The sequence below is a fragment of the Stegodyphus dumicola genome, chromosome X2 (assembly GCF_044657685.1).
Source record: "Stegodyphus dumicola isolate Sdum_Otavi_A_Nest chromosome X2, ASM4465768v1".
Lineage (NCBI taxonomy): Eukaryota > Metazoa > Arthropoda > Arachnida > Araneae > Eresidae > Stegodyphus > Stegodyphus dumicola.
The window spans coordinates 181,678,264-181,705,271 of NC_140781.1; the positions used below are offsets into that span (position 1 = coordinate 181,678,264).

The 27,008-nt window shown below is 31.2% G+C and overlaps 2 protein-coding genes across 4 annotated transcripts in view; one reads left to right on the plus strand and one right to left on the minus strand.

Annotated features, from left to right (window-relative positions):
• Positions 1-7,488, minus strand: part of LOC118196456 (adenosine 5'-monophosphoramidase HINT3-like) — a 47,906-nt gene extending 40,418 nt beyond the window's left edge. Inside the window, exon 1 of one of the 2 annotated variants that reach the window (XM_035367914.2) lies at positions 7,355-7,488. The gene's annotated coding sequence lies outside the window, so the exon portion shown is untranslated. The remainder of the gene's footprint in view (positions 1-7,354) is intronic. The other variant, XM_035367916.2, reaches the window with a different exon arrangement.
• An 8,025-nt stretch (positions 7,489-15,513) lies between these two features.
• LOC118184214 (3'-5' exoribonuclease 1-like) overlaps positions 15,514-27,008 on the plus strand; it is a 72,436-nt gene continuing 60,941 nt past the window's right edge. The window contains exon 1 of one of the 2 annotated variants that reach the window (XM_085809099.1): positions 15,514-15,699. In XM_085809099.1, the coding sequence (XP_085665225.1) occupies positions 15,678-15,699 (22 nt within the window). In that variant the 5' untranslated portion in view covers positions 15,514-15,677. Of the gene's footprint in view, positions 15,700-21,713; positions 22,056-27,008 lie in introns of those variants that run through there. The other variant, XM_085809100.1, reaches the window with a different exon arrangement.

Here is a 27,008-nt window from a genome sequence, read left to right on the forward strand (position 1 = left end):
AATCACCACTCATACAGCTTTTTTAAGAGAAAAAGATAATTCTGGCATAAGCTCGTGTGTTAATTGTAATACCACCTTGCTCAAAAGAATTCATGATCTTTTATCTATTATGAATCCTATTACATTTTTACCCTAAGAATGATAGAAAATATAATGGGATGAATAAAAGTTAAATAATTTTTACAGCTAATTCCTCTTAGTTTAATTTAAAATATTTTTATTAATTATAATTTATTTTTTTCTTCTTCAATCTTCTGTTTGTTACCTTCAGGGGAGAGGGGAGTTATTAAAAATCTCGTTTAAATTAACAATAAGAGCAAGCCACACTGATGAAGTATTCAGTGAGACAATGTCAGCTGTTTGATATTATACCTCTGCCTTTGAGAAATTCTGTTAACCTGATGATTTCTAAACCTTAAGCCATCTTTAATGTGAATAATAAATATCTGTTTATAGCTGATGCAGAAAGTAGTTAGTTTTGTTATATCAGAGAGAGAGAAAGTTAGATTCAACAGAAAATCAGCAACATGTCTCTTGCTTACAGCAGATTATATCCATTTCGTAAGAAGTAACTTACTTAAAATTACAACCTGATCTTACGCTTTGGCTTTTGCATAAATATCCTAGTTAAAAATGTGTTTTTGGACAGTTCTTAAATCCTGATCCACCCACAGTTAACGAAATTTTGATATGCCCAAAATCTATATACCATTTAGCAACTTATACTTAAGATAATTTTATCAGAAGGCAAAAAGTTCGATTTTATGAGCAAGTCATTAGTATTTCTTAAAAACTCCAACAAAAGTTACGCTAATTTCTTGTCCCCTTAAGATAGATTCAAATAAACCATTAGTTTGTATTTTACCTGTAGCTACACTTTAGCCCAATTTTGGTAATTAATTCTTGAAGTAAAATTTTGAACTGAAAAGCAAGGATTAGTTGACACAGAATACTGAAGATTAGACAAAACTATTTAAATATTGCTATGACTTGTTACATATAGGCAATAAGTGCAGATTCACAAAATTTGAATCGTATTCAGATTACCAGTATTAACTTGCATCGATGTGAATAAATAACTTCTCAAATCAATGACAAATTAAGAAAAAATTATACGTTTGTTCCCCTATACAACTACAGTCAAAAGTCGTTAATTCGGACACCCATAATCCGGACCTCAAAGCTACAAACTTTCTGCGCATGCGTCGATGCGCGTATGACCTTTACAGCTGCGAATTCGCGTGTGCGCAATATACGTTTACGAATGCGCGTTTAATGCATAACGGACGGTATAAGCTAAGCTCTAATTATCTATTTCAGTTAATGTTGCAGATTGCGTTGTTCCTTAATCTTCGAATTGGATCCGGCTTATTATTTTTTGCAGACTGTTAGAGCAATTTTACAAAAGTAAGCTTGAACTTTCGATTATGTCAAATAGAATTTCCGATTTATATTTACTAATATGTAACGGATCTACAAAGCGAAAGAATGTTTCGGAGTCCATTAAACAAAAAGTGGAATTGCTGCAAAAAATGAAAAAAAGCCTTTTCCTTTGTTTATCTTTAACGCCACGGCGTGCGCAATTAATTGGAAGTTGATCTGTCAGAACTATCCTTATCTTCAGGGCAGATGTTTTTATTTTATTTGGCTTATAATTGCTTACGAAATACGTCTTTGATATGATTTAAATCAAATGCCTCGTCATTATAATTCGCTTCCGATAGCGAAGAAAGTAACAGAGGTTATTGAAAATGAAAAAATTTCGATTGACAAATTAGTCAGTATTCTCGACACAGCAATTATAGGACTTGAACAGTGGAACTTTGTAACTGAACAAGAAATTATGTCTGTTTATAGAATTAAAGAGAATGTATTATCACATAAAAAACGAAGCAAATTAAACAACTTACATTGAAAGAAATGTTTAGTAAAGTAAACAAATAAGGCTGATCTTTAGAATATGGTAACTGGTAGTTTGGCGACATTTTGGAGGCGATAAAGGTTACTACCTGGGACTTTGGTAATAATGTGAGTAGTACTCAGTTCCGATTACGCATTATTTTGTGTGAGGGAATTGAGAGATCATGGGATATGTCATGTGATATTAATGGACGAATTACAGTTCTTTACTCGGAAAAAGGGGGAAATCGGGAAAAAATCTGGAAATTTTGTATTTAGCTTTATTCTGTGTTGTGTCAAACAGTTTTGGTTAATTTTTGTATCCCATGGCCCTAACTAAAGTGAATTCGAAATGGGTATTTAGTGAGATTGAAAGGGGTAGTAATAAGTGTTTTTTTTGAGGTTGTGCGAGATATAAGTAAAGATGTTTTATTAAGTTATTTATTTTACCTGGTACCTTGCTGTGAACTACTATAAGTATGATTTTAAAGATCCTGAAACAGGCGCACATACACTTGCTTTTTATTTAGGGGAGGAAATAAGAAAAGTTTATCGGCCATGTAATCAAGATTCTGAAGAAGGTTAGGTAAGTTAGTATTTTTAATTATTTGAGGATATTATTTTTATGCATTGTTCTAAATGTAAGGTGGAAGTAAAGTAATTTGGTATTATTGGGAAAATTGTTATTAGCAATGATTTAGTTTAAAGTAATTAGGATTGTAAGCTAATTTTTATTAATTTAATGTATGTGTTTATTTATATTTTAAGTAGTGTTTTTGAATTTAATTATATTTTAATTAAACGATAGTTATTTTGTGAATTTTATGTTTGTAGGAATTTGGTATACGTTTTAGTTGAAGTAAACGTGCATGGAAATAATTTAAATACTTGACGCTAAGTATTTGTAATGCTTGCGGTATGAATTTGTTGGTGACGTTGATAATATAATAGATGATTTAGAGGTAAAAGTTTTTGGATATTTTATTTATTTTATATGTGGAAATGTTCATATTTGGAAAGGGTATATACTTTTTCGCGATCAGGTAATTTCATATATGTTCTTTTTACCGGGTTTAAAGATTCAGAAAATTGTCATGTATTTTCGTGAAATTTTTCTAATTTATGAGGAAAAAGCAGTGTACATGGATATAGTGAAGAGTGTGCGCAATGCCATTTTTGCATAATTGTGGGATTTTTTTTAAGTAAAAATAAGTCGACGTGTACATGGTTTATGTCTATGTGTTATTTTGAAAAACGCGTAAGGAGTATGGTATTGTGTACTTTTTCCCAATTTTGCAGTGAATATTTGTCATGATTAAGCAGTTTTGTTAGATAAAATTTCTAGCATATGTGTAATTCAGCTAGTAGATTGTTGGAAGAAGTGTTCAGTAGATAAAAAGAAAAGAAACATGTCTTTACTTCGTGAAGACAAAATGGGGGCGGGAAAAAAAAAATAGAGGGTTGCTGTAGGAGAGTTGGTCGCCAAATTTTCGCCAAAAAATCGCCAAGTTACCATAATGTAAAGATCAACCACAAATAAATATTAAGCTTTTTTTTTTTGTAAATTTTGATACACTTTAGATCATAATTGTTCTTTATTTCGTAAATTACGGTTTCATATTTTTAATTTTATAATTTCTGCATGCCATTTTACCAGATTTAAACTGATGATCTATAATCTGGAAAAATCGATAATCCGGAATCGCCGAAGTCCCGACGAGTCCGGATTAACGACTTTTGACTGTATTAAATTTGCATTAGGAAAAATACACCCACACATTCGTTGAAAGTTTCATTCATTATAAAAATTAAAACCCTCATTTTCCCATTCTAGATAAGAAAAAAAAATTGCTTTTCTTACAGATTAGTATGAAACTCCAATTCATACTAATCTGGAGCTGTTTAAATTATTAAAAACCACCAGATTAAGATATGTATGTGCCTACCCTAAAATTGTCATTTTGGTGAAAACTTTCGAATTTTTTTATTTATTCATTTTATAGGCCACACTTTTAGGTTTCCAAAAATGCTTTATATTTGTTTTTACAATAACTGGAAGCAAAGTTATACTATAAATCAGCGGTTCTCAAACGATGTTATGCATACCACTTGTGATACGCAAGAGAAAATAGGTGATACACAAAGAAACAAAGTATTTTTAACAATTAAATTCAAAAATCTTGCGAAGAAAAAGAACAATTGATTGAAATTTCCTGTGATTGATCTCATTTAAAAAATAACACACTCGTTAACTTTTGGCTGAACGCAAAAAAAGAATTTAAAGGCGTTTCGAATAAAGTTGTTAAATTTTTATTGCCCTTTTGCACAACCTCTTTGTGTGAACAAGTATTTTCTTCCACGTTTCATCTGAAAAATAAATGCAGAATAAAATTTAAATTGGATGCTAATTTATGGTTAACTGAAATATGACCGGACATAAAGAAATTGATCTTTCTTAAACAGGCCCGAATTTCACACTTAATTTTGGAATTAAAGTATTGTAATTTGATAATTAAAATAGTAACCAATTCTTAATCTAATATGTTTTATGTGTACATATTTAATATAGCCAATAGACTGTGCAAATGGAAAAATGCATTTTTTAAAAAATATTATTATTGAGAAATTGAAAAATAATCATTGTAAAATATAGTGGTGGTACTAAAAGCGTTTCAATTTTTGTTTAGATGGTACACATTAGTCAAAAGGTTGAAAACCACTGGTATAAATAATGAACTGGAAGTGAAGTTTCGGATGACGGAAGTTGGCACTTAAAGAGACATGAAAGAGTTTGTGACATGAAATTGATGATAAAATGCCTACTTGGGAAGACACAGAACAATAATGTGTGTTTTAATAACCTTTTGTAAACTATTTTACCTAAAGAAACCTTTGTCCAACTGAAAACATTGCTTTTAAATGTACATATTGCTTTATTATTGTTTAATTCAGGATATTTAGGACTTTTACCTATTTTCAGGTAAAAGAAATAGAAATTAATCCCATTGTGTTTGAAAGCTACATGGGAATAGACAAACAGCGAATTCAGAAATTGAAACGCCAATCTCTACAAGCAACAATGTTATCCAGGAAAAAGCTAAAAGAAAGTCAAAATTAGCTAAAAACGAAGCAAAAGAATGCCTAACACACAAATATGGCGAGTTTTAAAGGTCTAAAATGGCTACAAAATTTTTTTTTGCTGTATTAAAAATCTTTAAATGCATTTTCTAAGAAACTATGTTTTTCGTTATGTTTGATTGTGATTATATTCATTTCTCAAAATGTATTTAGAATATTGAAATTAAATTTTGTCAAAATGTTTTAATCATCTTTAACTGTGTTCTGTAGCAAAATCTGACCTCTTTGTATTTATTTATTGATTTTATTGACAGTATTTTGAAGAGGACTTTTTTTTTTTTGGCTCTACTTTTATATGCGCCCTAAAATCACCATATGTAGCGATATGTGTTCTGTGCTGATTTTTGATTGAGTGTTGTATAGCAACCCTTTCGAATTGAAAACTCTTTTGCTGGAGTGGTTTAATTGCTCATTGGTTCGTGTCATGTATGTTTAGAAATAGCCTATATTGCAATGAGAGACATGGTTGCAAGAGGGTCTGGGAGATTATTTTTTGCGGTTGTGCATGATAGAAGTAAGGAAACGCTGGTGCAGTGTATTAAAGAGTGGATTGAGCCTTGTACAACTATTTTTTCATACGGCTGGAAATCTTACAAGAATTTAGGAAAAGAAGGTTTTGAAGATTTATTTGTGAACCATAGTATGAATTTTCTGGATAGCGAGTTTGGCTGTCATATAAATACCATAGAGAGTACATGGCGGCATGTTAAAGCTACGTTCGGTTAATCTTCGGATTATGGTAACTTGGCAAAACTTTGGCGACCAACCCTGCTACAGCAACCTGCTAGTTTTTTTTTTTTTTGACGCCATTTTGTTTCCACTAAGTAAAGGCATGTTTTTTACTCAACATTTTTTTTCCAACAATCTGCTAGCCGAATTACTCTTATGCTAGAACTTTTATGGAACAAAAGTGCTTAATCATGACGAAGATTAGGTGCAAAATTGGGAGAAAGTGCAGAATCGCCCACTGCTTGCCGTGTTTTTAATACTTGCACATACACGGTATCATCCACGTACACGTCAACCTATTTTCACTTAAAAAAAAACATCTCAGAATTGCATAAAAATGACATTGCGCACACTCTTGACTTTATCCATGTACACTGCTTAAGTCCTAGCTAGTAACCTTATCAAAATGTCGCCAAACTACCTGTTACCATATTCCAAAGATTAGCCCTACGTTCTGCTGTCCGAAGAAGCATCCATTATGGTAAGTACAGTTTATTTTATTGTTTTTATTTTGTAGAATGTTATGTTCATTGTTTTTTACTATGAATTTCCGTTGTTATTGTTGTTTTTTGAACTATTTGTAATTTTAGTTATTTTAGTTTATTTGTGTGCAATACCTAGATTGTGCAATTCGTAATTGTTTTTTTATAATTTAAACAAAATGCTGTGTCCATGGTATTCTTTGAAACTTATTGTTGTTATGTTAATTTATTAAAGCGAGGTGTGCGCTGTTCATAGATTCCTTTACTGGCTATATTGTGCAATTCGTAGATGTTTTTTTAAGTTAAAACATATCGCTGTGTACATGGATTCTTGTCAAATATTTTTGGTTAGAAACTTTACATTTTTGCTATATAAATTTTTTTGTTTCGGATTTTTAGCTTAAATTGTGTGTTCAAAATGTGGTTTTTGCATATGTGAAAACTGCGCTTTTGGAGACATTTTACTTACTTAAAGTTTGAAATGTAGACACAAAAATTTAGATAGTAATATGGCACCGAGGACATGTGGCGACCAGAGGGCGCATATAAGAGTAGTTCCTTTTTTTTTGATTTTGAGCTTTTGTAGCAAGTTTGGAATATTTCAAAAAATTTATAAGCACAGCAAATCATTTGCTACAGAATACAGGTAAGTATGTTATTTATATACTGTGTAAAGATTACTGAAGTATATCCATTAGAATCTATTACAGGAGATGTGGCGTAAAGGAAAATTTTCACTAAAAGTTTTCAAAATATTGCCTATATTTAAAAAAATTAATGAAAATTTCGGTAAAATCCATTTAAATTCATAGTTTTATATCCCCATCTTACTCAAAAACATGCGCGTTTAATTAAAATTTTATGTATTTAAAAAAAAGTGCTTCGTACGTAGGCATATACCTTAACTTTAATTAAAACAGCGAAAAGCAATTATCAATTAATTTCAATTTAACGTGCCTACGCATTATTATATAAAAACTTTTAATGGTTGCTGAAATAACTGATTGAAAAATGGTTCTGTGAGTTTCGGTTCCAAACAGTTTACATGTAAATACAATTTACACCGTTAACTAACTAAACAACGAAAATTCTAGATAATGACTTACTTTAAACACTTTCACCCATACATGAGGAAAGGGGGGAAAACACACATATAGGAACAGAAGTAAACAAATCATTTCTGTTGCCAAATTCCCCCAGTTGCTAAGATCCATTGCCGAGCCACACATGCAAATGATATCCGGCAGTCTTCATTCTGTGAAAGTTAGAGATATATTAAGGCTATTATATCTCTAGCAGCTCTAAGATATATGATGATGAAGATCGTATTTTATTCTCGAGTGTCAAGATGTAGAAACATCTTTTTACTCGGCTTCTGATGAGCAATCAGGGAAAAAAGGAAAACAGTGTCATGGAGGTAGGAAGTAAGAAGGAGTCGCCCTAAACAAGTTTCTCCGTACCCTGCTCTGAAGCACCGGCGATCCCTACGTAGTGACCAAAACATTGGGTCATTTACCATTGAGTTCTATGGGATTTGACGCGTTCGGGTGTAAATATTTTGTAATTACGTCGCAAATATACATATAAATGTATATATTTTCTTTTTCTACAACACTTCAGAGTCCTAAGTATGTGAAAACAACATATTTTTAAACAACATTTCGTTCTGAACGGAATTAAATGCTATACTTTTCACAGGACAGTTTTCTCAGAATGGTTTAATTTGAATGAAATATTTTCACAAGTTTTCGTTAATTACATTAGAAAAAAAAAATTAAGGTAATTCGATTTTATTCGGTTAAGGTACAAAAATTAAGATCAAAGTTTATTGTATTATTGATATTAAAATTATGCATTATTTCTTTTCTATTTATAGAGCTTCTTCCTTAAATACTTTCTTAAATATGACATGATTTTTTGGCTTCTGAGGCATCTTTTAAATCGAAAAATGTAAGTCAATTTATAATTAATGCTCCATTCGGTTCATTTTAAATTAGAGAATTATTAGGAATTAGCGAAATACTTTAAATAGTACTTGACTTTCTCTGAACATTTCTGAAAGGGAATAAAATAAGTTTTTTTTTTTAAAGTATTATTTAAAACTTGTAACTGAGTTATTATAAAATGTAAGGGGAATAATTCTTTTAATTATACTTATCAGATTTTTTTTACCCTTCATTTCAACAATACATATTCCAAAACTCTTTATTACGTTCTTAAGTGCGCATCTCATAGCATTTGCTTTACAATACCTTTTAACAGATTGCTTTCCACTACGAACAATTCTTGCTTAAATAGTTTTATAACGTATTTCTCAACAGGATTTCAATTTATGTTTACAATTCAATATTAAGGTTATTATATATTTAGATAACATTTATAATCATTATAAATTAGATACATTTAATCATTAGATTTCTTCACAGTACTTTCACAGTTGTTTATAAGTGAATAAATTCTTCATTTCAAATACATTTATAAATAATTTAATGAATATTTAAGTATTTTGTCAAAGGCAGATACATGCTTTTTGCAAGCACATGCATAAATACCCGTACATATTTCCTATTTATCATTTCCGGCATGTGCAAATCTTAAATTTCTGTGCATTCACTATATTTTTCGTGTAAAGTAATTTACACTAATTTAGCATACACCCGAAAGTTTTACATAAAAAATATATATGAATATAATTTGAATGAAAATTATAAGTATTATTTTTAATACCCACTCAAAGGTCAGTTTTTCTTCAAAATTCCTCCACGATGGCATCTCTCTCTTTAGGCAGATAGCCCTTGCATGCGTTACTCTATTTAATAAAAACTTAATCTGACCTATGTGCCTAATTACAAATATCTTAACATACATAATTTTATATTTACATTTAGCCATCAAGTTTCAAACTTTTAAAATCTTCTAGAAAATAAATTTTGGCAGATCTCTTTTAGCAATTTTCTTAAAATCTATATTTTTGTAGTGCAACAGCTTAAAATTTTATAAAACAAATTCATAATCAAAATCGCTGTTGTTAGTTATCGAAAAATAACCAAGATGTGATTTTTGCGTAAAAGTCAGTAAACTATACAAATTGCTATTATCCATCACACTATGAATGTTTCTTTCATGCGAGAGTGTCCCTTTTTCGATTTCTATGGAACCGTCTTGTGTCGAAATACTATCAGAATCTTGTCAAGCGAGCTTCTGAATGTAAACAAAGAACACCCCGTCTGGTGACCCAAGCTTCAAAGCAGTGCTTCACTTCTAGCGCGGAATGGCCACTCCTCCCTTTCTTACCTCCATGAGGAGGTTAGAATCAACGACTTCTTATAACAGGGCTTATCTCGTTGGTTAGAATAGAAGGAGGGAAGGTTCAACTTAAACGGTGAAGCTTGACTGCCATGTTACTGTTATCGCTGTGACTTGCGCAAGGAAGTCTGTAATTGTAACATTTTTTTTTTCCTTTTTTCCTTTTCTTTTTGAAGCTTGTCAACTTATATTGCATATGGATGCCCAAATAGATTTTCGAAAAATATTCCTGGGATTACTGTTCTCTCGTAAGTATTGATTTTCTTTTTTTTATGTAATTTTATAAGTATGTTAAAAAATATCACAATGTCATGTTGTTTTCTTTCCAGATGTGACAAATATGACTTAATAATAATCGAAACATGTTAAATACATTTTAATGTTTTTGCTTACAGCTGGTATCTTCGTTCCTTAACATACAATGATATATGCTAGGATTTAAACGCTCAGATAATTCGTTTTATAATTTTCATGAAAAGTAAGAAATCAATTGTTACTATTTTTATGAATTGTGAAGGTGTTAAATAAAGCAACGCTTTTCTTTATTTATTAATTACTATTCATTCTTAAGTTTTGTGAACTGTTACGGATATAATTTGTGCATTTGATCAAGATAAACTGTTCTGTTGTTAAAATGTTTTTGCATAAGCTTACACATTTCTGGGCAGTATAGCCATAAATGTAAGTAAAATATTTACACAATTGAACATGTGAAAAGATATATCCAAAAATTTATATAGGTATATTTCTGTAATTCAGCTTAATTCAAGGTAATTTCTTTGAGATTCATAAATATGAAACGCGCTTAAACTGAAATCATTGAATTCACATAAATCTGTTTTATTTTATTAATATTTATTTTCTTGTTGATATAAGTTCATTATTGGTTGTGAAAAGAATCGATTTAAAACTTTCATTTAAAAAAAAAGCAACATGTTACCATTTTTTTAGATAATTATCTGTTATTAATTTCAGGTAAAAATGATTCTTTAATAAATTATAATAATATTGCGAATAAATCAGAAATATCACTTCTTAAAGAAACAATTGGAAAGTATAATACCCGAGAAGTTGCTAATAAAACCTAAGCAAATTCTTGAAATTATGCAGAATCATAATTTTTAAAGGCTTTAATGTTATGCACATGCATTTAGATTTCGAACTATTTCTTAAAGATTTTCTGTACTTAGTAAATTACAGATATCACCTTTATAACTTTAAAACAAAAACTAACAATAGCGAAGCATTTCATTACAAATTTAACATATTTTTACTGGAAAATGCATGCATAGAACAGCTTACAAATACGTACGTTTCACTGCCGTATTGCAATGTTTTGAAGTAACAAACATGGACGCTGCCTGTTTCGTGGAGTTTAATTCCCCGATAGTGGAGGAAACTGCGAACCCTCCCTCCTTCTATTCTAACCTCCTTGGCTCGAGCTAAGGCTCCTCTAAACCAGGCTGAATCACCAACTTTTCTCTCTTGGCGAGGGAGTGAACGCGCTGCCAATTTTGGCGCGTTTATCGCACACGCTGGCTGAATGTCTGCTGTTTTTTTAAAGATTTATTTTATAGACGCGCGGCATTCAGCGCATATAAACTTTTCGGATAATTTATTAATTCTCGAATAGTATATAGACGTTTTCACTTAAATAAAAATTTCGCGTATATTTTGTAAACATATTCAAAATAACTTATTCTTTAGATGTTTCAGTTTCGTTAGCAGACTAAAATAAATAAGATATGAATAAAAACTTTCAATAGTGTCAAATGGGGAAATAGTTAAAGCGTAGAGTGTGCAAATAAATTTATCTTAATGACATTTTAACAAAAATTTCCATAAAAACACTGTAAATTCATACTAAAAAAATATGTTGTCATTTAAGTCTGAGGTATATGGAAATAATTGTGCAAGATTCTGAAGAAACACTTTCTTTTAAATGTGTGAAATATTTCATAACATATATGGAAGAAGAAAGTACAGCATTCTCTGTTTTGGATGCTTTTCATCAAATGTAATATAAATACGAACTAGAAACCGTAATAAAAAGTCCTTCCTCTTCAATCAGATCACCTTTGTGTTGCATTGTATTTGTAATACTTCTAAAAATCCAATTTTTACCTAAATTAAAAAACAGTTATTCCATAAAAGATAATAACTTTGAACGTATATAGAATGAATTTTGTAATTTGAGTTATGTTACAAAATAATTCATAGTTTATATATTTTATACTAATAATTTAGATAAAACCTGTCCAATTTAAGAATATGTGTTAACCACATTCTTAAATTGTAAAAGGACGACTTAATCAAATGTAATTCATTTCAAAGCATAAAAGAAAGCTTATTTTTTATTTTACACAGCAACAGCATTTTCATGCAGTCAAGTTTTTTTAACTGCTAGTTATTATACGAGGGCTATCCAGAAAGTAGATTACGTTTTGGAATAAAAAAATAAACAAAGTATAGGAAACAAATTTTATTATATACAGATGAAAGCCACACTCAAATACTACTTTTCTACATAGTCACCATACAAATTAAGGCATTTATCGTAGCGATGTACGAGCTTGGAAATTCCTTCGTCGAAAAATTCGGCCGCCTGCGCCTTCAACCACTTCGTTACCTCTTCTTGCCTTCCATCTTGCACAAAACTTGTGGTAACCAAGCTTTTCGCTGATGATTTCGTGCAACAAACTTCGCGAAATTTGTGGAAAACTCAAAGAAAGTTCCGTTATTGTGAAATTTCGATTTTCACGGACTTTAGCATCGACTTTTTCGAGAAGTTCGGCGGTCACTATGCTGGGTCTCCCACTTCGATCTTCGTCGTGAACATTGGTTCGGCCATTTTGAAATCTTATGACCCACTGACGCACTCCACCTTCAGTGATAATGTTGTCCCCATACACTTCACGAAGCTGCCGATAGATTTCTATCGGTTTACAGTTTTTTGCAGTCAGAAACCTTATTACTGAGCGCACCTCGCAGCTCGCGGGATTTTCAATTAACGCAGACATTTCAAACCGTCACAGTATCTGAACGGAGCACAGCACGAACCTCTCACTAGCACGGCTAGATGCAGACTGAGCTGCGCAACGCTCTGACCCCAAGATGGCCGCGCTAGCCCCGCCCCTAGCGGACACAGACGGAAACGTAATCTACTTCCTGGATGGCCCTCGTACATAATGCTTAATTTTAAACCCATTCTTATTAGAAAGCATAACTAAGAAACTTCTTTTTAAAGCACCACAGTGATTGCAAAGAATGTCGTTAAATTTACAAAAGTATTGAAGATATATTGAACAGCATTATAACAAGAAAGTACTGTACAAAATATGTAAATTTAGCATAACTTCTTTTTTAGTATTTGCATAGTTTCCTCCAAATGAACCTTAATGGGAAGTTATCTTGCGAAAATTTAAAAGTATTAAAATGGCCTCTATTTAAGATGTAACTGCATTTATAATTATTTTGTAATTGCGAATAGATTATATTATTGCAATTAGATTATGCACTTACAACATAATTGCATAAAGTAATGAAATTAAGAGTTCACAGACACAATGTAATATAATTACAATGCAATTATCTAAATTGTAATTATAGTCACTTATTTAATACCACAATATTATTACAATCACAATGTAATTTAAATTGGGTACTATATTTGCATACCCTCCACTCAAAAGGAGGTACTGATAAGCCTGGAAGTTATTATCGACAAAAAGCCTGTTCAGGACAGTTTGATGACAATTTCCACCGGGCGAAAAGTACATTCTTAAGCCCAGGCAAATCATGACAATAAAAATCATTTAGTCTTATGATTCACTATATTTTAAACCCTAAATTTGAATTCTGCACCAAATTATTTACCTATATTTTAACATATTTTATGAATTATTAGAAGCGATATGGCAAATATCTTCTAAAAATAACTGTAAAATATTTGTATCCATTAATTGATTCAGATACACACTTTTATTATTTAAGTATATCAAAATAACAGTTTCATGTTCCTGAAATACAAAAATTATGGAAAAAAAAGTAATATTCTTAGAAGCATATGATATTAGTCACCAGATGCAAAATTATAGTTAATTTTTTGCCCTAAATACAATTTTATTACACAGTAGTCAAATGTGTAACTTAATAACATGTTATATAAAAAATTAATGATAATAAGTTTATCAGAAATGAATTAATTCTGCAAATAAACTTTCTGCACTTGAAAATTTTCTACACCTGAGGGGAGGGAGAGATCTAGTAAAATTAGATTTATTATAACTTTAGTTGGACCAAACACCTTCTCTCTCTATATATGCATCACTAAAGAAATAAATAAAATTATCATGCTTAAAAAACAGATATACCATACCAGTTTTTTTCCCCTTGTTACCCTTTACATTGAGAAATAACAAACACTGAAAAATACTATCCTTGAAATTTTGTTTAAATGAAGAAACACACACCATCTTTTTATTTAAGCATTACACTTCAAAAACAGATACACATACCAATTTATTTTCACTAGCCTTTATACTGATAACATGCCATATAAAAATGAAAAGAATTACCCTTGAAATTTAGATAAAATGAAGTAACACAATGGGAAAATTTATGCACACGGACATCTTTTTTCTATTACATATTGTCTGACATGATCCACAAGTGCCTAAAAATGTACCCAAAGAAACGCATTTCAATATTAACAAAAAATTGTTTACAGATTAAAATTCATTCATTTCATACCAGTATTATAAAGATCATGCATGAAGCAAATCTGCTTTCCCATACTTTTAAGTAAAACTTTTATACTGGAAAATAGACTATATTTCTATATATTAGAAACAAGAAAATACTAATTTGAATGTTCTGCATTCATTTCTAAATCTTTACTCCATTGCCAAATTGTATAATGCTGTGATTATAAATAAACTTGCACAATCCTTGCAATTATTGAAGTCAGATTATATATATTTTGTCTCACACTATTCAATTTATTCTATTGACTTCAGATGTCAATGTCAAAATTCTGGAAGTTATTTTAACCAAGAAACAGTAGTGGGTTCCGTGCATAAACAACTCATCTAACTTTTTAACAAATGTGATTATAAAATAAAGGAAAAAATTATATATCATTCCAACGATATTGCAACTATAGTGTAATGTTACATATATCTTTAGCAAACATTCAGATTTTATCTTGACTTTCCAAATTATTATTTATTTTTTAATAAATTTCAATATGCTTATGATTTTCATGTTACATTAGTATAAATTCCACAATTAGCACAAAAAAACAAAATCCGCGCTTTATATTAGAAGAGAAATTTCTTTTCCACATTCAAAACATCTACATTGGCGATGTTTGGCGACTGGTACATTAACCCTAGACTAATTTAATTATAGCTATTATTACAGAAATTAGCAAATACTCAGGTTATTGTACACAAGAATTTCACTTTACTTGCACATTATAAACATCAGAGAAGATATAAACTCTAAATGAAGGCGTAATTAACATTATACTTACTAAGCAAAGTTCAGCGCCTGGACCAGGTTTCCAATTGTCTCTTCGGCAATTATTTACCCATATTTTTCTTCTTTCTTCATTTTTAGGAAATTTTACCAATGTATGACTTTTCCGTGAATGATTTGAACAATTAACAGCTGTACATCCGCCCATTTTACGCAAAAGAAACACAAAAAATTGTTGCACCGTAACTACACAGCCGCCATTAAATCTCCCACTTGGGAGCGCGAATGCCTGATGATTCAGCCTGGTATATAGGAGCCTTAGCTCGAGCCAAGGAGGTCTAAATGGGAGTGATGTCAGTGATGTTATAAGCTGAAGCGGGTGTAAAACCGCAGAGTCAATTATGGTGCTATTTTTTAAGTGGGCAGGATGTCACCATAGGTTTCTCCCCGCGGTGGCTATTCGCACCACCTACGTTAGCGCATGCGCACAATCAGCCCAGGTCCAAGCATTTGAGACACTTGATGATAGGCTCGAAGTCTACGATATAGCATTAATTGCAGTGTTACGCAATGTTTTAATTTTTTGGCGCGAATGTCTGTCGAAGAAGTTTGTAAGTTGATTTGAGCGTTTAAAGACAAAGTATGTCGGATTCAAAGGCTAATGGTAAGTTTTAATGTTGCTGCTTTTATATTGTAAACAATTGTTGCTGATAAACATTGCTGTTACATGATATTACTTGACTAGTTTACATGCTTAGTGCGATTTGTGATAAACGTGTATTATGATGAAGTAATTTAAAAATTAAGTTTAATATGTCCTGCATTTATTCAAAATTTGAATTGGCTTTGTTTAATATCAGATTGCTTTTAAGTTGAGTAATTGGCCATATTAGCGAAAAAATTCAGAATTTGAATTATGGACGAACTTTTCGAAGTTTCATTGATTACTTCTGTAAACTAATAACTGATAAATAATTTTAGTACATTTTACTCGCAAATGTTTTTTCGATTGATAGTTAGAAAAGTAGCTGTTGGATATCCTGTATCGTATCAAAGATTAGAATTGTACAAGTTAGAAAAGTGGGTTGGATCCTAGTAGAGCTCACACCCTTGGTGCGCCCACTTATATGGCGCGTATTGGTGTGTACATGGAAAAAGTCATGGAAGTGTGCAATTCTGGGATTTTTTTTTTAAGTGAAAATAAATCAATGTGTACATGGATACCAAGTTTATGCAATTTTTTTACTTGTTTATTTCAAGTTGGCGATTTTGAGAAACTCACGAAGCAGTGGGTGATTCTGCACTTTCCCAGTTTGTCGCCAAGGGTGTGGGCTCTCCTAGGATTTTACCGAAAAGTGTGAAAAAGAAATGATGGTGAATCTTCGGATTATGTTAACTTGCCGATTTTTTTGTGAAAATTTGACGACCAACCCTGCTACAGCAACCTGCTAGTTTTTTTTTGGATGCCATTTTGTTTTCACGAAGTAAAGGCATGTTTTTTTTTTATTCAACAATTTGTCCAACAATCTGCTAGCCGAATTACGCTTATGCTAGACCTTTTATGGAACAAAAGTGCTTAATCATGACGAAGATTAGGTGCGAAATTGTTTCTTAGTGCTTATGAGCTAAAATCACGAGGTAAAACCTAGTATACGGTGCAGCCTTGGCGTGACTTTGAAAATTATCCCCAACACCAAAAATGACCCAAAGAACGTCTATATATATACACACATAGTATATGTATGTACACACATTATACTATATACATAGTATATACTATGTTTAACTGTATATTTTCTTTGAATGAGCGGTTAACTACTCATCGTATATGTCCCGCTTTTACTGCTCATCATAAAGTCGTCAAAAGTAGCCAAATCCTGTATGCACCGGATACTAGGATTAAACCAAATCACGATCGGAATTTTCCGGAAAGTGTGAAACAAACGTGCACAGAAATTTGTTTCTACAGGGCAAATTTATATATAAAACATGTAAATAATTTTTCTCATACTCATGATCTCTCATTTTTCTTAGACAAAGTAATCTGTGATCGGAACTCTGTACTTCTCAAATTATTGCTAAAGTCCTAGCTGGTAACCTATATCGCCTTACCAAAATGTCGCCAAATTACCTGTTACCATATTCCAAAGATTAGTCGAAATGACATTTTTATATGCATATTGGGAATCTTATAGTTGCTACGAAGAAATTAAGGGGAAAGTGCAGAATCGCTCACTGCTTGGCACGTTTTTAAGAATTGAACATACTCAGTATCCATGTACACATAGACCTATTTTCACTTAAAAAAAATCCCAGAATTGCACAAAAATGGCATTGTGCACTCCCTTGACTTTATCCATGTACACATTGACCTATTTTCACATAAAAAGTCAAAGAAAATTGACAAAAATCCAATTCTTCTTACTCTTGTAAAAAGCTGCAAACAAATAAGTGCGCGATCTTGCACTTTACCCGAAATTAAAAGAATTATGCAGGCTGTATGAAAAGTCCAATTTATTTTGAATGAAAAATGACTGAAGAAACAAAAGTTATTTGTATGGAAGTTTGTGAGAAATACTTTGATAAACTATATTATCCCAACAAACATGTATAAAAGTAAAAAAGCAAATTTAAAGCCAAAATTAATTTTTTTTAATTAAAAAAAATTTGTAAACTTATAAAAGATTTAATTCTCGAACTAATCTACAATATCATTTAAATTCAGAAGCATAAGCAAATCAAGTGCAAAACCAATACATGAAAATAAATTCACTAATTTAGCAAATTAAAATTAAACCAAATCATTTTTTTAAAAATGCATAAGTGAATAAAAGTTGAGCAGGCAGGAGACAGACTTATCAAGGGGAACTTGCCTCCAAACCTAACTCTCCAATCATTCAATTCGTGTTTCGTCATTCATGCAGGCAAGGGTAAAAGTCAAAACCAAAAGTAAAAAGTGAAGAATGCCCAAAAAGAAATATCAATAAAGTGGTACCCTTAGAAATTAGCATTTAAGAATTAAAGTACTAAAAGGAAAATACTCATGAAGTGTTTTGAGAAACAAGCAAGTGAAGTCAAGTATTAAATTAAACTTTTTTTAAAAAAATTAAATTAAAAAAAAATTAATTTGGCTGATCTTTAGAATATGGTAACTGGTAGTTTGGCGACATTTTGGAGGCGATAAAGGTTACTACCTGGGACATTGGTAATAACGTGAGCAGTACTCAGTTCCGATTACGCATTATTTTGTGTGAGGGAAATGAGAGATCATAGGATATGTCATGTGATATTAATGGACAAATTATGGTTATTTAATCGGAAAAGGGGGGAAATCGGGAAAAAATCTGGAAATTTTGTATTTGGCTTTATTCTGTGTTGTGTGAAACAGTGTTCGTTGAATTACACTTATGCTAGAAATTTTATCTAACAAAACTGCTTAATCATGACAAATATTCACTGCAAAATTGGGAAAAAGTGCACAATACCATACTCCTTACGCATTTTTCAAAATAACACATACACATAAACCATGTACACGTTGACTTAATTTTACTTAAAAAAAATCCCAGAATTACACAAAAATGGCATTGCGCACACTCTTCACTATATCCATGTACACTGCTTTTTTCTCATAAATTAGAAAAATTTCACGAAAATACATGACAATTTTCTGAATCTTTAAACCCGGTAAAAAGAACATATATGAAATTACCTGATCGCGAAAAAGTATATACCCTTTCCAAATATGAACATTTCCACATATAAAATAAATAAAATATCCAAAAACTTTTACCTTTAAATCATCTATTATATTATAAACGTCACCAACAAATTCATACCGCAAGCATTACAAATACTTAGTGTCAAATATTTAAATTATTTCCATGCACGTTTACTTCAACTAAAACGTATACCAAATTCCTACAAACATAAAATTCACAAAATAACTATCATTTAATTAAAATATCACTAAACCATGTACACGTCGACTTATTTTTACTTAAAAAAAAAATCCCAGAACTGCACAAAAATGGCATTGCGCACACTCTTCACCATATCCATGTACACTACTTTTTTCTCATAAATTAGAAAAATTTCACGAAAATGCATGACAATTTTCTGAATCTTTAAACCCGTTAAAAAGAACATACATGAAATTACCTAATAACGAAAAAGTATATACCCTTTCCAAATATGAACATTTCCACATATAAAATAAATAAAATATCCAAAAACTTTTACCTCTAAATTATCTATTATATTATAAACGTCAGCAACGAATTTATACGCAAACATTAAAAATAGTTACAAATACTTAGTGTCAAATATTTAAATTATTTCCATACACGTTTACTTCAACTGAAACGTATACCAAATTCCTACAAACATAAAATTCACAAAATAACTATCATTTAATTAAAATATCACTAAACCATGTACACGTCGACTTACTTTTACTTAAAAAAATATCCCAGAATTGCACAAAAATGGCATTGTGCACGCTCTTCACTATATCCATGTACACTGCTTTTTTCTCATAAATTAGAAAAATTTCATGAAAATTCATGAAAATACTCAACGTATACTACTCAAACGTATTCCAAAATACTACAAACATATAACTCACAAAATCACGATCATTAAATTAAAATATAATTAAATTAAAAAAACACTACTTAAAATATAAATAAGCACATACATTAAATTAATTAGATTAAAATCCTAATTACTTTAAACTAAATCATTGCTAATAACAATTTTCCAATAATACCATTTTAATTTATTTACTCCTTACATTTAGAACAACGCATAAAAATAATATCCTCAAATGATTAAAAATACTAACTTACCTAATCTTCTTCAGAATCTTCATTATGTGGCACGCACACTTCCCTACAGAAAGAGTTCCAATCGGCTGCAGTACTACTACTAATTTCTAAATCCGAAATCCAGTAGTCAACTTATTATTAATTATTATGTATTAAAAATTTAGAATTCACTTTACATAGTGCCATGCAATCTGAAAATTAATCAACACTATTTCACACAGCACACAATGAAGCTTAATACAAAATAATTTTTCCAAATTTACCCCCTTTTCCGATTAAAGAACTGTAATTCGTCCATTAATGTCACATGACATATCTCATGATCTCTCATTTCCCTCACACAAAATAATGCGTAATCGGAACTGAGTGCTTCTCACATTATTACCTACCTTTATCGCCTCCAAAATGTCGCCAAACTACTTGTTACCATATTCCAAAGATCAGCCGGTCTTATCTCTCCTGGCGTGGCGCCAATAAGTAGAGAAGGAAGATTTTTCACCGTATTAGCTATTTGTCATTGATCGCTTCTCAACTTTTTTTCACCGCTGTGGAAAATTTTCGTTTCATTTATTGATGCACGTGTAAATTTTTCGTTTCGTTTATTAAAATATTTTTTTATTTATGTACGCAAGAGAATTTCACTATGAAATTTCTCGATATAAATAGTGATATTATACAATTAGAAGAAGGTGTCCGGAATGTATTTAGGTGGAATTGGATTGAACGGAGAGATGGTAATGGGGATACCATCGGCACATGGTGCAAGAAAATAAATGTTGCTGGACAAGCATATTGTGTTTTTTGTAACTCACTGCTGATGTATGGTGGGAAAGGATTCAAGGCTTTCAAAAATCATTCTAAAACTGTGACGCACATAAAATATTCAAAGTGCATTAGACATTCAATGACTTTAAGTAATTATGCTAATTCAAAAAATACTGATGACTTACTGGAGACTGATGCTCGGCCATTGGATATAGTGACAAGAAAAGCACGCCAAGAGGTATAAATAACTTCGTTTATCGCCGAGAATTCTCTTTCTTTCAATGTAGCTCCCAATTTAATTGAACTCTGCAAACAGTTGAGCCGCGATCAGACGGCGCTAAACTCGTTGGAAATGTCCAGGACTACTGCATGTTATAAGATGAAATATGGGCTCGCAAAAACTATTAAGGAAAATATCATTAAAACTTTAAAGGAGACTCCATTTTCTCTAAATTTGGATGAAAGTACTAGCAATGCTCAAGAAAGTATACTGGCAATATTGGTGCAGTTTTATGATAACAATCAAAATGAAGTTGTAGTTCCATCATTTTGCATCTCTAAAAATGGAATCTTGCAATTCAGAAGCTGTTTTTAAAGCAGTTGTTAATACTATTGAAGATAATAATATTCCATGGGCAGACTTAATTAGTGTATTAATGGACTCATGTAACACCATGCGTGGAAAAAAAAAGGGTGTTGAAACCAGACTACGATCAAATAAAGCACCTCACTTATTAGATATTGATGGTGACACATGTCACACAGCTAATAACTGTGCAAAAAAATTTGCTTCATGTTTTGATAGATACTTAGACGATTTGTTTGATGATATCTATTTTGATATGAAAAGCTGCGGTAAAAGAAAATTTTTTTTCAAAATCTGGGAATCCCTTGCCATTAAAAAACTTAAGCCCTTGAAGAGACCAGACGGTACAACTCTGATAAACGCCCTAATTTCACCAAATGTGGCGATATTATTTTTGGCGCTGGTTTTTCGCACGATTGTATTTATGGGGATCGTAGTGTATTTTTGGAATTTCTGTGGGAGTCGGGACTTTTAAAACGGAGTTTGACGTGTCCGAAATGCGGAGCGGATATGATTTGGACGAAAAATGGTGTTTCTGATAGACTTGTGTGGGTTGCAGTAAAATTGTTGCTAATGAAGTATGTGGGTGTCAGCGGAGTTTAAGGTTTGGATCTTGGTTTTCGTGTAGCAAGTTAACGTTGGAGGAAGTTTTTATTGTTACTTTTGAAATTTTGAATCGTAGGAAGGCATGTGATATAGCAAAATCGTGGAAGTTTTCTTCACAGACGTTGTGTGACTGGCAAAATTTTATTAACGAATGTATTTTGGACTTTGTATGCTCTGTATCTGAGAAGATAGGAGGGAAAGATATTTCTGCTTTTAAAAGCAGCTTTCATTATGGTAAGGGCATTTTATTTTATTGTTTTTATTTTATAGAATGTTATATTCATTGTTTTTTTGTATGAATTTCGGTTTTTATTGTTGTTTTTTGAATTGTCTGAAATTTATTTTAGTTTATTTTCTTGATTTGTTTTTAGTGTAGATTGTGCAATTCGTAGATGTTTTTTAAAGTTGAAACAGAACACTGTGTACATGGTATTCTTTGAAATTTATTGTTGTTATGTTAATTTATTAAAGCAAGGTGTGCATAGTTCGTAGATTCGTTCGTTGCCTACAGTGTGCCATTCGTAGATTTTTTTTAAGTTAAAACATGTCGCTGTGTACATGAATTCTTGTCAAATATTTTTGGTTAGAAACTTTACGTTTTTGCTATCTAAATTTCTTGTTTTTGTTTCGGATTTTTAGCTTAAATCGTGTGTTCAAAACGTAGTTTTTGCATGTGCGAAAACCGTGTTTTTGGAAACATTTTAGGCTTAAAGTTCGAAATGTAGACAAAAAATTTAGATAGTAATATGGCAGAGTAAAGTTTCTCGCCAAAAATATTTGGCGAGAAATTTGCCGACTTGAGGGCGCATATCAGAGTAGTTCCGACCAGACCATAGGTGGGTGTACCTTTTATGTGTTTTAGAAAGAATCAAAGATCTGTGGGATGCTCTTATTGCATTTTATTTTCACTACTTGGATAAAACTGATAAAGGGGATTATTTTTCTTATGTTGAAACTGTATACAATAAAAGAAATATTTCTGCAACTCAGAAAAAAATTGTTGAAGGGGTGTATTCTTGCTTGCATTCCCAACAACTCACAAAGGATGCTTTAGCTCGAAAAAAAAAATACTAAATGGGTTATTTGTTATGCAAAACAAAACTTTATTGCATATGGCATTATATTCAGCAGTATTACCAGAGTTCAACACATATATTAAATTATTTGAAACAAAAAAACCAATGCTTCATTTAATACATTCCAGTATTTATAAATTGATGGCAAAATTTTTCTCTTTTTTTATGAAGCCAGAAAATATAGAGTGCACATCTTATAATGATTTATTAAAGGTTGATGTCACAAATCCAGAATTCCATCTACCTAGGAAAGTAATATTTACTGGTGCAGAAGCTTCCACTCTCCTGAAGAAATTATCAAAAAATCATCCAATAGCAAAAGAATTCCAAATTTCTCTGATGAAACCGTATACTAATACAGCACAACATATGAAACAGAAATTACCCCTTAAAAATTCATATCTAATTAGTTTTACAGCATTAGATCCAGAGCTAGAAGGTAAAACCAGTACAATATTAGCTTTTGAAAAATTATCATCTTTTATGTCCCATATTTTTAGTGATAATGAAAAGTCAAAAGTAGAAGCTGAAATAAGGTTATACCAGAGTGATATTGATATCACCAAAGAAATGTTCTACACATCTGATGAAAGTGGAAATCAAGTCAAGTGTACAATTGATAAATATTGGTCTAAAGTTTTTAATTTAAAAGATGATTTCACAAATGATTATAAGTATCCTACATTGGCTAAATTGGTCAAAGCCTGCCTTAGCTGCTTCCATGGCCCATTAGTGGAAAGTGCATTCAACTTAATGGATACACTTGTCACTGACTATAGAACCTCTCTTAAGATTGATTCCCTAGATGCAGTGCAGACTATTAAATATGATTTAATGGCTTCTAAAGAAACCTCATGTGAAAAATATGGCTAAAAAAATCCAATGACTGATCCAATTCACAAAGATCTCTTACTGAATATGAACAGAAGTTGGAAAACATATCAAGAGGACTTAAAAACATGTATTTCAGATGAGTCACCTATAAAAGTCTCTGAAAAACCTTCTACATTAGCAGAAAAGCAAACTGCTTCTACCTCTGCATGTGCAGTTCTCGAGGAAATTTCTTCAACTGTAAATGAGGAAAATAAAAGTCAACCTTCCTGCAATTATGAAGTTCACCACAAAAGAAAGACAAGCCCACAAACATCAGAAAATAAAAAAAAGCAGCAGAAATTAGATAATTTTTTTTAAAGAATTAATCCAGGTAATTTAAAATATTTACATAAAATGTAGTAGTTTATATGTTTGAAAATTTATGGTTATTAATTTTTCAAAAAAAGTAATTCATTGAATTTTTATAATTAGGTCATTGAATACTTCATAATTGTAATTTTTCATTTCTCTGCCCCGTCTTCTCGAAACTCCAAAATGTCGGTAGTAAGTCCGTAAAAGTTTCAGGGGATTTTTTGGGGTCCCACAAACACCCCTGCATAATGTTTGCAAAATTTTATGAACTTTGAACTGTTTTTCTTTAGTTTTAACTTTTCCTAATTAGATGCTTCATCTTGTAGGCATGTGCCACATAATGTCTGTTATTTAGGACAGACATGACATCAGACCAGCCATTATGAAAGGTGTTTGCCATGTCTGGCATGTTTGAATAGATTTCTCCATATGCTTTCTTAAGGTATGAGAAAAACAGCGACTTAACTGCTTGGTTACTTCTGTTACATAATAGAAAGTGCATGGAAAGCTCTGATGAAGTTCATCAATTGCAAGTTATGTTATGAATTCAAACCTGTAATTGTGTAAGCCATGTGTTCCATCAATGCAAACATAATACTTTTCATACTTTTGTAGTATATAGGTCTGAGTTTCACTCATTATCATTAAAATAAAATCATCTAGATTTCATGCAATGCTTTTTAACATGTAATTGGTTAGTCTATATTTTAGGGTGCCCCTTGGATTATCACCAAGTTGATTTAGTTACGGTAACCTGAGTAGTTAAATGTTATGGTAATCTTATTATGACGTGATTGGTTGTGTGATTGCAGAGAATTTGACTAATAGGAAAATATTTGTAAAGGCTTATTTATGTGTTGGATGTTGGTTAAGAAGTGCATTGCTTATCTTCTGCTTTACACCGTAAAAAGGCTGTATGTAATAAGTTTAATCTGAAGTTTCTGTATGATTTGGAATGAAAAGGGGCAAAAAGCATTAATTGACTGCAGTGTTAATGAAGGTTTGCTGGTAAAAATACGGTACAAAGTCTGAGATCCGTACTCGTTGGAACTTCGGCAGTTCGGGATTTGGGATTTTTCCAGGTATTAGATCATCAATTTAAATCTAGTAAGATGGCATGCAGAAATTTTGCAGTTAAAAATATGAAATCGTATTTTATGAAATAAAGAGCATTTAGGATCTATCAAAATTTACAAAAAAGAGCTTAATATTTATTTGTTTACTTTATTAAACATTTCTTTCAATGTAAGTTGTTTTAAGTTGCTTCATTTTTTGTGCTAATACTTTCTCTCTAATTCTATAAACAGACATAATTTCTTGTTCAGTTACAAAATTCCACTCTTCAAGTCCTCTAATTGCTGTGTCAAGAATACCAACTAACTTATCAATCAAAATTTTTTTCGTTTTCAACAACCTCTTTGTCATTTTCTTCCCTATCAGTAGCGGTATTTTCTGGATCTAGAACCATACTACAGATTTTGCCATCCATTAATTGATTGATTATTGGGGCATTGTCATCGCAATGAAAAACTTCTGTTATAACATCTTCATTTATTAACACTTCTCCACATTTCTTTACAAAATCCCTTAGCTGGAAAATTTCACCTTTAGTTTGCAATATTCGGAAGCCTTCAAACTCGCAGCTGTCATTTTCAACGTCCTCACCATGAAATATAGTATACTCCCACATGAAATATAGGCCATAAATTATGAAGCTGGCCATAAATTATGCCAAGCTTTTTTTAATGTATCTGGAGACACAACTTCCCATGATCTTGCAATGCTCCACAAAGCAAATTTTACGCTAAAATATTTAAAAAATTCTTAAATGGTCTTGCCTTTGCTTAAGAAATTTAACATGGATTTTAAAAATGCTACTTTATATTTGCATTTCAGCATGTGTACTATTCCAATATTCATAGGCTGAATGACGGACATACAATTTGGAGGAAAGAATAATATGGATACATTATCTTAGCATCTGCTATAACATTATTGGCTATTTATCATAAGATTGGCGAAAAAAGATAAGTTGTTCCACTAAATTTTGTCTTGCTCCTATTGCATATTGAATTAAGCTTGAATTGTATTAGTTTAGTTATTTATTATACCTACATCTATTTCTTGCACATGCTTAAAACTAATGAGTGTTGAATAAATAAACTCCCACGTATACTTAAGCTTTTATCTAGGGCCGGTGCTAGATACCACCTGGTGCAGTCTCTGCAGGTCCTAAATTCTGCTACAAAGGGCCTTCCTAAGTTCTAAATTTTCGCCGCTCCTTAACTCAGTGCTTTCCCTATAAATTAAAAAAAATTTCTCAACCCTTAATTTTGCTGCTCAATGCATCCCCAAATTCCAAAAAATTTGTCTTCCCTAATTCTGCCATCGCTTCTGGGTTTAAATGAATAACATATCAGTTATTCTTAATTAAAATAGCACTAAATGTAATTTTTGGCCTATGAATTTCATTAACAAAATCTATTTTTAGCATCTGAAAAGAAATTTTTATTAAATTTTTCCTCGTCAACATTTCTTAGCACATTGAACTTATATCTGTAACCATTGCTAAGCGTAATGTTATCATAAAAGGTTGCCATACTCTTGTTATTCAATTACTAATATAAAAACAAAATTTTTACACATTGCTGCACAAGTCATTACTGAAGCTGTCATATATTGATAAACATACAGAGATGAAAGCAAAATATAATAAATAATGACTCGCCAGGTCAGCGTCAGGGATATAAAATACTAGTAAGTGAATGTTTCAGTTTGAGATGAATGCCAAGCAGATGCTCATCTATGTAGCCAAATTCTTAATCTCACAAATTTATGCTTACATGATTGTTTCTTCATACCGAGGTATTTTTATTTAGTGCCTAAGTGAAATTAAGAATCGGAATTTTTAAGTGAAAATCTCCAC